Genomic DNA, 12639 nt, shown 5'->3' with positions numbered 1-12639 from the left:
GATAAGTGGTCAAAAGCACTTGTTTGTAAAGCCTGATGGTCTGGGTTCAATTCCCTAGTACCCACATAAGACTGGTACCCACATGGGTGGAGCATGCATCTGCAGTTCATTTGCAATAGCAAGAGGCCCTGGCATGCCCACTCCCTCTGCCTTCTGCTTGAAAATAAACAAAGTCTCAAATGGGCCTTGGGCTCTCTAGGCAAGTCTCTATCATGATGTCCAGCAGTCTAAGAGATCCAAGGATGGTACAGTTAGAAAGCCAGGGACCTGTCAAGATCTCACTTGCATTTCTGAAACCCTTCTGTGCCCCAGTGTGTCTTCCCACTCTCCTGTGCAGTGGGCACAGTGCCCCGACTGCCAAGTGCTGCCCACACCCAGCATAAACACGGGCCCTGTCTCACTGGACCAAGTAGGTCTTTGTTATAAACTCGAAGTTGGTCTTCCATTTCCCCTGCTTGGTGACACTGGAGAGGGGAACCAGACATGAGAACACTGGGGCCGTAGTCCCGTCACACGTAGGTTTTGCGACATTGAGAGAAGCCCTTGGTTTCTTCTTCATTAAAAGGATATACTAGTGTTGCCTCTTGTGTGTCAGGAGGGAGGAATGGAGGACATTTACACAAGTATTTTACAGCCTTTAATACATGAAGTGGTCTCCACACTAAGAAGGCTGAGGCAGGAGGATTGCCACAGTTTGAAGCCAGCCTGTCTTCCCAGTGAGCTCCAGGCCAGCCGTAGTGCCAGGACAACAGTCATGTGTACGTAGCAGGGCACATGCCATAAGTTAAGTAAAATCACCAAAACAGCCGTGAGAAGAAATGCCATGTAACAGAAAGGGGTTACAAACTGGCTCTTTGGGGCAGCCTGCCTCAAAGTAGCCCTCATTAGCAGACCCAGATCCATAAGATGGCTCTGAAAAAAAGAAGAGGCTTTATTTCTTACTGGTTATTTGAGCCTAAATATTAGCTCAAGGCATATTGAACCATAGTGAGAGGGTGAATCCCATTCAGAAAACACAGCAGGAGCTGGGTATGGTGGCACATGCCTGTGATGGCAGGAACATCTGGCCAGCCTTGGCTACTTAAGTGAGTTTGTTGACAGCCTCGGCTACATGAGACTGTCAAGAAAGAGAGGGAGGGAAGAAGGAAAGAACTGCTGTTCACTAGTTTGATGTTTTACTTTATAAATAGGACCTGGGAATTTTGTATATTCATTGAAAGGTATAATTAGTGTAGGATTTCCAGATTTTAAAAAGTTGCCTTTTTCTGCTTATAAAGTCCAGTCAGGAAGCAGAGACAGGAGGATCATTGCAAGTTCAAGGCCAGTCTGGTTTTACATAGTGATTTCCATCCCAGCCAAGACCCTGTCTCAAAAACCAATCAAAACCAGAAAAGGAAAAAAAGGCAATAAAATAAAGTCAGTAATCTGCAGAAAGCCTACAGTCTAGTTTTTCTAGGGTGTGCCTAGAAAATGTGAACCCTGCTCACTATTGCACAGCCGTGAGGTTTTCCCCAGAATGCAGCCTCCGTCCTATACAGCCTCTGTCCGGGTAAGCAGTGACAAGTGTGACCTTTGTCTTCTAAGGCACAAGGGAACATGCACATGAGATGTTTCTAGATTGTGGACTCCCTGTCTCGCTCTTCCTGGAAAGCAGTGTGTGTGATTTGTGTTTATATGATGTCGTGTGGGCTCTGGTCCTTCTGAGATGGAAGACTCATGTGGGCAGACCACGTATCCAGTCTTGACCCTGAATAAGAGATCTCTTTCCGTCTTTCCATATGGTCTCACCCTGTTTTTCTCCCTTTTCCAGTTCCTCTGTCCCTGTCTCGTACCTTTGTTGTCAGCAGAACAGAGTTGCTAGCAGCAGGTTCTCCAGGTAATTCTGCATGTTTCCTTTTCATAATTCTCCTGTGACCCTGGCCAGGTCGACCCTCTATTTGGACATGGCTGTTTCATTTTCCTGTGAACCCCGAAACAAAGGGCTGGTGCTTCCTGCCCATCCCACTTGCGCTGTGACCTGGAACTCTCGGGTCAGCCCAGGGTTCTAATCCAACCTCAGCATATCATGGGGTGTGGAGTTTGCAGAGGCCCCAGTGACATCAAAGCCCAGGTCTAGGATGCCTTTATTTTCTCTAGAATTCATGTGGCCAAAAGCCTGAAAGACTATGAACTTTTCTTAGCAAGCAAGGTAAATTACCCCATCCGCAGATGTCAGCCACATTCCCAATTGGGTGCCTTGCCCTCACACTATTTCTGCTGTCTCTTGGGCAGGTGGCCCTCCTTCTCCCTGTCCCCTCCCCTTGTTGTGGCATTAATGCCTCGTATATTCATGTCCTGCAGGAAAATCTGACCATGCCTAGCTAACATATTTAGCCATTTAAAAGAAAAGGTCTTTCTGTAATTAAAATGGCTTGTCCTTAACTGAGTGTGATGGTGTACGTCTGTGATCCCAGCACCCAGAAGTCTGAGGCAGGGCTGTGAGTTCAAGACCAGCATGGGCTATCTACCTAGTGAGTCCCCATCACTGGGCACGTCTGTTGGGTAACAACATTTCTGTATTTGTTTATGTCCCATACAGCTGGTAGGTCTTAATCTGAATGATAACATTTGCATATCATAATCCACTTTCAGCCAAATTCTAGAAGCTGATGCTTGAAAGAGGAAATCGTTGTGTTAGAGGGGATTCATGTCCCTGAAGTCCTTGTGTTAGGCGTGGTGGGTCAGGCCTGCAACCCCAGAACTGGAGGCTGAAGCAGGAGGATTGCTATGGTTTCAAGGATAACTTGGGCTACAGAGTGTGACCTTGTCTTCAACACAACCAAAATGATTGCTCTTAAAGTTGGGAGTATTGGGATGGGAAGATGGCTCAGTGATTAAAGGTGCTTGCTTGCAAATTCTGTTGGCCTGGATTCAATTTTCTAGAACTCACATAAAGCCCCCCCACACACACACACACAAACACACACAAAAGTGGTGCATGCACCTAACATTTGTTTGCAACAAGAAGAGACCCTGGAGTGCCCAGACACATATGCAGACACATATGTGCAAATAAGTTTGGGAGCAAAATATTCATAGAAATGTTTGAATCAAGTCAGAGGATACTCACAAGTGTGTCCACACACATATACACACGTACATAGGCTTGTATTTTTTCTTTAATGTCATGTGCTTGCATTTAACATGTCTCAGATGCTGAAGTTGTTGGCTTTTGAATGAAGCTCATGACAAGACATAATTTGAAGCTTCCTTTTTCCATAGAATCAGAGATTTCTTTCCTCTGCCTGCTCCATCTGATCCAGACAGAGAAAAGTAATAGGAAACCCTCCTTTGTGGGTCCTGGTTCACAGGAATGCTGGTGTGAACTGTAAGTGGGGTTAGACCGAGCCAGTCATACCCACTCTCTTCCAGAAGGTGCCTTGTGCTTGCAAAGGGGGAAGCTGGAAATATTTCATTGTTGTGCTTCTAGCTTGCTGCCAAAGGAAAGGATTCCTAGTAGGATGGATAAAATAGTCAAAAAGCAGCAGAAGAAACAATGCTGAGGTTTTTGGTTTTGTTTTTGAGATAGTCTCGGGTAGCTCAGGTTGGCCTTGAACTTACCTTATAACCAAGGACGTTCCTAAACTCCTGATCCTCATGCCACTACTTCGCAAGTGGCTGGAGTTATAGACCAGCTAAAATTGAAGTTTTATATATTATGGTTGCTATAAAACCTTAGCACATAAACTGGGGGGCTGGGGAGCACATAACCCAAATGTGGGGTGGCATCCTAAGCTCTGTCCTGCGTGGTTCGGGTCCCCGTGTGTCTCACTGCAGGAGAATCTGTGAATTACAGGTTGGCCCCCAGAATTGCTGGACAGGTGAGACACCTATGGACCATGTCATACTTCGAAATTTCAGCCCTTTATCCCAAGAGTTTTGTTGTTGAAAGGATGTGGGCTATTATTATTCTTATGTTAATTGGTGTGGCTGAAACGAGGTGCTGAGCAGTGCACTAAAGCCCCGGGGGGCGGGGGGGGGCCCCAGCCAGTCATGCTTGGCACCAATGGCGCTGTAGCAGGGGTGAGGGGAAATGAGCACTTTCTCCAGGTTGTGGCCATGATGACAGGCAGTGGCTTCTGGCAAAGGAGAGTGTCCATCCCACAAAAACACAGGGAGTGGTCACTAGCTGGCGGCCCTTGACCACCACTTAGCAGTAGTGCCTGAAGTCTGGCCAAAAAGCAGAGAGCCTCCTAGATGCTTTGCTTTATACCTTTAAATTTTAACACTTAGAAGTTAACACTATTTCAAAAGTGGAGAAGATGTGTTCTGTGGCTGAAATTCAGAGGCACAGTGGGATTCCTTGTTTAAATACCTGAGGGATCGTTCATCCCTACATGGAAAGGCTTGGCCCTGAGGGCAGGGCACAATGGTAAAGGGCAGGGTCACAGTGGTAAGACCTGGGAGGGAGCTAGCAGGAAAGAATAGAAAATGCCAGCAAGGCACGTTTATCAGGAGTCAGGTGCATGTCGAGCACTTTTTGCGTTATCTCGCCTTGAACCCTCAGTCCTGGAGGTACTGTTATTGTGCGTGTTTCACAGATAAGGAATCCAAAGCCCAGCAAAGTTAGGCACCAGTTCAAAGTTCTGCTGTGCTAAATATAAAACACTGGTAGAACTGGTAAGGTCTCTGAAGCACCAAGAGGAACCGCTACTCTGAGCTTAATTTTGACTAGTAGTGGACAAACTAGTGCATAGACATGAAAGTGGTAATGTGGGAATCTTGGGAGAAAGTGAACTTGTCATCTGAGAGTTCTGTTTTGTTCCACATGGCCTATTTCTAGACGGACGTGTACTAAATGGAGCCCAAGACGGCACTCGGGATAGGCTGAGGGGTTGTGATAGGATGAGGCAATAATCTGGGTAGAAGAGACTTCAGGGAAATAGCTATTCCGACTCCTTGGGACTGGTTCAAATAGCAGAGGAATGAAAGTTGTTGAGTGGAAGTGAGAGTAGCCTGCCATTTGATGTCAGGGAGGTGGACTTCAGTCACCACAACGACAGACTTCCCAACAGTTAAACGGCAGGACCAGCCGCAGGCTGGGGAGGCATCTGCCAGGGACACTGGCAAAGCGGAACTGCCCATCAGATGGGAGAATGGGTCCCTTCCTTTCCTGTGACATTCCGCAATGCAGGTCCTGTTCAGTTAATATCAAAACTGGCTAGAAAAGCAAACATACCTTGGTGGGGCCAGGTTTTATTTTCAATGTAATTTTGCTCCCATCTCCTTCCACGGCCAGGCTGCTCTTGGAACCTCAGTAAGGAGCCCCACAGCACACAAACACTGTACCCAACCTCCTCAAGGGTTTGCTGTCACCAAGTCCTGTTGAGTTCCTGAGGCATCCTTGAGCTGCCTGATGGGGTTTCTGTTGGCGTTGGGGCCAAAGCTTGGCTGTGGGTGTGCATGACAGTGTTTTGGCTTAGCCGTCTTCTCGTGGCCCTTTTTGGTGTCAGGCAGCTTCCCTGTCTTGGGCCATGTCCCAACCTCTGGTGTGTATCTGGTGTGTTCCTCACTAAGGTAGACACATGGCCTCAGGGCCTTGGGCCATCAGACCCGAGAACTGTATCTGACAGCGCTGAGACAAAGGGAAGCTGGTGTATGCCATATGCAGATCAAGCTTGTGTGGTAATCACTTTTCGTTTGGAAATAAAACACTCACCATTGCCCACACACCTACGTTATTTAAAGGTTCCCGCCCCCCCTCCTTTTCTAGGTGAAAACAAGTCGCCTCCTCGCCCCTGCGGCCTGAATCACTCCGACTCTCTCAGTCGAAGTGACCGGATTGACGCAATAACACCAACCTTGGGGAGCAGCAATAACCAGCTCAACTCTTCATTCCTACAAGTCTACATCCCTGATTACTCAGTACGAGCCCTCTCTGACCTGCAGTTTGTCAAGGTACGTGAAGAGGTGGCCACTTGGCTGGCTGGACCCAGCAGGTAGACTTGTTAGCGCCTGCCCCTGCCTCTGTCCCTCCGCTGAGCTTCCCCTTCCTCCTCAGAGTCCCCTGCCTCCCCCTGCTGAACCCAGCACTGAGGCTGCAAACACATTGAGCTCGGCTCACCCTGATGAGCAGCCAAAGCAGATGGGGTGTTGGCAGGGAATGGAAGCTGGAGGTAGGAAAAGAGCCATGCTTTCCCACAGCGCCCCCTGGAGCACATGGCGAGTGACATTGTGATTGGTCCAGAAAGCACTGAGGTTGGGCTACTCCTGGTGGCTGGGGAGACTCAGACTACTGTGAAGGCTGGGAAAGGCCTCTCTTGCTTTCTTTCTGTCCCAAGACAAGTTCTTCCCTTAGTCTGAAATAGCGACATCTTTTGGAGACTAGGACAAAGCTTTCACTGGTGGAAGCTGACCTCCACTTTCTAGTTTCTGAGAAAATTTGGAAATAGTTACAGATACAAGGACTGACTTGTTTGCCAGAATCAGCCTGAACTTTAAGAAGTGGCTCAGGGCTGGAGAGATGGCTTAGTGGTTAAGGCACTTGCCTGTGAAGTCTAACAACACAGGTTTGATTCCCCAGTAAACACATCAGCCAGATGCACAAAGTGGTGCATGCATCTGGATGGAGTTCCTTTACAGTGGCTAGAGGCCCTGGCACACCCATTCTCTCTATCTGCCTCTTCCTCTCTCTCCCCCTATCAAATAAATAAATAAATAAATGCTGAGCATGGTGGCACACGCCTTTAATCCCAGCACTCAGGGAGGCAGAGGTAGGAGGATCACTGTGAGTTCAAGGCCAGCCTGAGACTCCATAGTGAATTCCAGGTCAGCCTGGGCTACAGTGAGACCCTACCTCAAAATCCAAAACAAAAAGGAAGTGGCTGTATCTATAGTCTCCTAGAAAAAAATGGCTATAGGCCTTTTAGGATATTTAATGTGTTATATAGTGAAAGAGACAAAAAAGAACCCACATAAACACATAAGAATAAGCATTATCTTGCCTTGTTTTCTGTGTCGTCCTCTGGTCCTAGATCTCCAGACAGCAATACCAAAATGCCTTGATGGCATCCCGGATGGACAAAACCCCTCAGTCGTCAGACAGTGAAAACACTAAAATTGAATTGACTCTTACGGAGCTGCATGATGGCTTGCCCGACGAGACAGCCAACTTGCTCAATGAACAGAACTGCGTGACACACAGCAAGGCCAACCACAGCCTGCACAATGAGGGTGCCATCTAGGGGTGCCTCTGCGGACCCTCCCAGCCTGTCCCCCTCCCGAGGCCTGGCCTCTGTCTGACCATGACTTCCACTAGTGTGAACCTGTCTGCCATGCTGTGTCCTACAACGTTCTGAGACCAAAGACTTTGCCCCTTTCCTGGAAGCCACGGAGGAGGACAGCGCGGGGAGGGACAGAAGCTAGAAATGTGACATCCACAGCTGGGGCGTGACATTCAAGATTCTGGAGACAAACTTCTTCTGCCCAAATAGAATCATGTTTATTTTTTCAGCTGTACCTTTTATCATTACTCTCCTCCCTCAATTTGCATGAAGTTGAAAATGGTCGCGACTTATTTTTTCAAGAGATCATGTTTTTTTTTTTTTAAGTGTCTTTTGCAGAGTTTTAAGTTGTTCTGTCCGAACTCTGCTATGACCCCATGATATGACCCTAACAGGATGGACTTGCCCTTGAGTGGCCTGTCTTGACCCTCCCCAGGAGGGACACCCTTCCTCTGTGCCCCGGTGGGTGTCGCTGTCGAACCTGATGGATGAATGAAGAAAAACCCTATCTGCTGAGCGTGCCCAGTCTGTCGTCACTGTGGGGTGTCACCTGCAGATGCTCCGCTGTGCTCAGTGTTGTTTGGAGAATTTAATGTCTAACCGTATCCCTTTCCCTCAGGAAGGTTTAACATTTGCTTGGGAATGTGATTTTGCTCCCACTCTGAGGAATTTTTATCACCAAAATGAATGTTATTGAATTTTAAACCCATGGTTTATCATTGGCAAGAGGCAAGTTGACTGACATCATCCCAACATTTCCAGCTCAGCCAGTCCTCTCCTCCGACCCCAGTGCAGAGCGCTGACCCCCCACCTTCCCAGCCCCTGCTGACCCGAGATGCTGCTACGCAGACGCCAAATGGAACCCTTCCACGGGGCTTCTTAGTAAACACGTGTGTGGAGGTCACGTACCCCCTTTCCCACTGGGAGATACGTAGTTATCAGAACAGGAGATCGAAGCTATACTTGGGGCCAAGAAGGCATTTCTAGATCCATGGTTTTAAAGGAGGAAAACTGGGGATTGCCAATCCTGCCCTTTCCTCTGAGACAGCCAACTATCCCTCCCTCTGCCCCTCTGCCCCCAGGTTGTGGGGCCCAACAATGGTGGTGCCCCTTGCTCAGGGGCTGCTGTGTCTCCTGCCTCAGATGTGGCCAATGCCAGAGAGGCTGCCTGTCCAACCAGGGTCAGCTTAGCCCCAGACAGGGACTCAGAAACCAAATGTGTGTTGTGGCCATGTCATGTGTATCTTTGTCTTATTTTTATACCAAATTCACTGTGTGCGGTCCAAGTCCTGTCCGCAGGTATTTCATTCTTGTCTGTCTGTGTGGCGTTGGCCAGGGGACATGATACGATCTTGCTGACCACTCGGCCACTGCAGTGAACCCCTGATCACAGCGTTCAGTGGGATTGTCATTACACAGGTCACTGGTAACGAAGTGAGAGTTCCTGTGCTTGGGCTCCTGGTGTGCAGGGAGCCCCTGGGACTCAGCTTCCGCCTCCTCCCTCAGGTAGGAACCCTGTGAGCCCCAGCTTGGGCTCTGGGAGGGTGACAGGCTGGGCTGCCTCCTGGTGAGAAGCTGGTAACCCTGAAAAGCTTTCGTTTTTCTTCTTTGCCTGTGGTGTGACATTCACTGACCGCTACCCTAGCTAGGAGTTACTCGGAAAGACACCATGCCCCTTAGTATGCAGGTGTTGGCTCATTTGGTGGAGGATCACTGAGAGTGGCCCCCAAAAGTAAGTGCCCCATTGTTAGCACCCAGTCTGCCACCTTGGAATAGAGTTCTCACCATGTGGAACCCCACACTGTGAGTACCCCCTTTTGTAAACACCCACCTAGATTGAAAAAAACAGTGTCCTAAGGAGCATTTATGTGAATACAACCCAGGAAGGATGTGTGTGAAAATGAGCACTTCCTAAACAGCGAGACCTGGCGCTGGCCTGGACCAGGGTCTCTCCCGCAGCAAGCTGCCAGTCTGGGCCCAGTAGTGAGCCTTCCCTGCAGCCCAGCGGAAGCACTCTGGTGGTGAGGCACCCCACTCTAGCAGCTTATTAAGCCCAGGCCAGGCTCCTCACCACGTGCAGGTGGCCTGGGCAGCCTTGCCACTTGCTGGAAGGTGCCTGTGCAGGAGGATCACGTTGGTCCTTTTCCAGGGCCCCACTGTTCCTTTGTGGATGCACCAGCCACTACTTCTGACGTCAGAATAGAACTCCACACAGCCTTGCTTGCCTAGTGTGGTGGCTTCTGTAGTTTTCTTACAGAGAAGCTGGTGGCGTGGCTCCTGGGGTGGCATGGGGAAGGCTCAAGGATGCCATTTTAGCCTGCATAGTATTCATTTCCCATTAACTATCTACGTTTGATTCTTCATCTGCTCTATAGTAGGGATTCCAGGATAACTCCTATCTGCTTCCTAAAGGAATTAAGGTGAACTTCTGGCTGTAATGACAGCTGTTCTGGGAAGAGTTCATGACCCTTCACAGAGCACTTAATATCTGCAGGACTAAATTCCTCTTCTCGGTCTGACTTTCCCTCTGCCAACAGACTCCTAGGGCAGTTCAAGGAGAAACACTGGCTCCTTGGTTCTCTGGTTCAACAGGGGGATGGTCTGGGTTAGGAAAGCCCATGCCATTGATGGTCTGACCCCATGGGCTTCACAGCCAAGAAAGACTGGCAGGAGGTTGCAGTGTCCATGCGTGGTGGCTCTCCTTCCCTGCCGCTGACCCCCTGTCCTTGCCTAAGGCTGCCTGCTGCACGCGACAGCGCGGGAAGGAGAGAACCCGGCGGGCTAGACGCAGGTCTCTGCATTCTGGGCACTGCCAGAGCCCTCACTGGCAGAGCCCGAAGGCCTAACCCTTCTCTACTGTGGCCTCTGGAGCCACCGCTGCCAACCACAGGACAGAGGGCCACACTCGGAACTAGATTCCAAGCATCCACATGTTCCCTCAGCAAGTATGGAGAGCTTTTTTCCACTGCCTTCAAGGGCCGCCCCTTGTACTGTTCTTCCCTTATTGGGCAACTCCAAAATCCTGTGAATTCTTGGGAAAAGTGACTCCTAAAATTGGTACATGGGTATAGGGATGCTAATCAACTAACTTAAACTTTGGTTAATTTGAATCTGAAAGAGTGCCACATAAAATTCTGTTCTTTTCTCGCTTCCTCGCTGGGCACAGTTGCCTTTCCCACACACAGGGGACTGAGCATTACGCCACTTCCCCATGTTGTTCCAAGAAACCTGTGCAAAGAGTAAGTCCAGAACGTCACTGAATCTGGGACACAGGCTGGGCATAGACGTACCTTGTTTCCCCATTCTGTAAAGAGCAAGCTTCAGCTTTTCCAAGTCTAGGAAAATAGTGGGAAATACAAACATGCATTTTCCTTAAGAAATGGAGCAACAGGGCTTTGAGCTAAACAGGAAAAGCGAGCTTCTGCCCTCAAGTTCTCCTGGCTGTGGTGCTGGCTGACATAGTTAGTCCATGTCCCCTGGTGAAAAAGCAGCCACTTCTGTCCTCTTCTGAAGGCTGCCCGAGATCTGTGCCATCCTCACCGTGTCTGGGATGGGGGGTGGGTGAACCCGGGCAGATGACTCTCCTGGGTTAGTGTGAGAAGGTACTCACCTTGTTCCTGGGGCTCGAGCAGGCCAGGAAGGGCTGTGCACACCATTACGTAGAGCATAAGCTCTGGGGTGGCTTGGGTAGCCAGCTTGGCTCCCCTGAGCCCATGCAGGGCTGAGGCCAAGCCAACGTGGCGGGATCATTGAGGAGCTCTTGAGGCCCAGCGCTCCCTTTCTTACTGAATAAATGAGCTCTTTCCTTGGCCATGTTTGTGTCCATTCTGGGTGGTAGGCTCCTGGTGCTTCTGTCCAGCAAGGATAACTGGGGAAGTTGTAGGCTAACCCTGAACTGGGAGGTGTTTAGAGTTGAAAATGAAAGCAACCCAGGGGACCCGGGAAACTTATTCTGATTTAAATTTTCAATGAGCAACCTACTCAGTGGATTTTTACGTTTTATATACGTATAGTTGGTGGTGTTTGGGTAGGCTGATAAGAAAGATGAGTTCAGAGGCTTTCTGGCTGCTTCCACTGGAAGGCTGAGTGGTGCACCGTGGCCCACGCCTTCCCCTGGCATTTGTGTGTTCTTCCTGCAGCCAAAGCTTAGCAGCTGGTTTGTTCCTCTGCCTCTTCCTTCTATTCCAGAGTCCCTAGTCACCTTGGAACTGGAGATAGCAGTCCACAGCCACTGCAGTGAGAACAGCTGGGGGTCACATTTGCTCCTGGGAGTGTGTGCCAGGGCCACTGACACCATCTCACCTGGAGTTGTTTTAAATGTCTTTCATGGGAAATGCAGGTGGTACTTTAAGCAGCATAGAAATGAAGGTTTTAGTGGCAAGTCGAGTTCTAGGTATTTGCATGTGAAGGTCTGTTATATATACAGACCCAACACATATTATAAGATAGACTGCGAGTACACAGTGTTTTCAGGATGTAATGCCTGTTGAGACTAGGCACCAATCAGAATGACTCAGGGTGTGTCTTGCCTCATGTGGAAAGGTGCCTCCTGGTGTTGCCCACATCTGACCAACATAAGAGTCCTCCAGTCGCTATCAAAGGAGCCTGATGGGCCTGGATGCCTGTTCTTATTGGAGACTTGGTTGCTTGGGTATAAACAGCTGGGCTCACAGGGCCCCCAGAGCAGAAGGAAGTGGGGAAGAATGAGATCTCTGAATTGCCTGAGAAGCTCCGGCCTGGCTTCCGATTTACTGCTCCCCATGTCTGAAGTCTACTGTGAAGAGTCTGTCTATCCAGACTTTTCTTGTTCTGTAGTCCTCTAAGTCCACAAATGTATATGCTTTATTTTATATTATTTATTATGTACATATGCCTCTATCATTAGCATACATATGTGACTAAGTCAAATTCTGTTTTGAAGCCCCTCATCTGTACAGCCTAGGGTTCTGTTGCCCTGCAGGGGATGAGAGGGCAGTGGTGGGTTTTGTTTTGTGTTGCTGAAAAGAAAAACCATGTTGCTGCTCTTACCCTGGCTTCTTTACTGCCCCACCTCATTCCTGATGGCCAGTATTTGGGAGGCAGGTGGAGGAAGGCGTCCTCCCTCGCAGCAGGACCTCTCAATCCCTCTATGAAATATCACGTCAAGTGGTTTCTTGGTAGCTGGGTTTCTTCCCCTTTGTACTGGTACAAGTATGGTTGTGAGACCACAGCCTCCTCCTTCTCCCCTCCCCCAAGCCAGGACAGTTCCCTGGTCCCAATATGATGGCCTGTCTCACCTTAGATTGCAGAATCTGTGGACCATGGAAACTGCCTGCCCATCTGGGCTCTTAAAAATGCCTCTTCTTAGTGTTAAAGCCCAGTGCCAACATTACCTTGG

The 12639-nt window shown here is 49.2% G+C and overlaps 1 protein-coding gene across 2 annotated transcripts in view; it reads left to right on the top strand.

Moving 5' to 3' along the window:
- The window catches only part of Cnnm2 (cyclin and CBS domain divalent metal cation transport mediator 2), a 188536-nt gene extending 180569 nt beyond the window's left edge, over positions 1-7967 (top strand). The window contains exons 6-8 of one of the 2 annotated variants that reach the window (XM_004659388.3): positions 1811-1876; positions 5753-5937; positions 7014-7967. In XM_004659388.3, coding sequence (XP_004659445.1) covers positions 1811-1876; positions 5753-5937; positions 7014-7223 — 461 coding nt within the window. In that variant the 3' untranslated portion in view covers positions 7224-7967. The remainder of the gene's footprint in view (positions 1-1810; positions 1877-5752; positions 5938-7013) is intronic. The other variant, XM_004659389.2, reaches the window with a different exon arrangement.
- The last annotated feature ends 4672 nt before the right edge of the window (positions 7968-12639 follow it).

This window comes from Jaculus jaculus, chromosome 1 (genome assembly GCF_020740685.1).
Source record: "Jaculus jaculus isolate mJacJac1 chromosome 1, mJacJac1.mat.Y.cur, whole genome shotgun sequence".
Taxonomy (NCBI): domain Eukaryota; kingdom Metazoa; phylum Chordata; class Mammalia; order Rodentia; family Dipodidae; genus Jaculus; species Jaculus jaculus.
The sequence above is the reverse complement of the archived record's forward strand: the minus strand, read 5'-3'. Positions and strand labels throughout refer to the sequence as shown.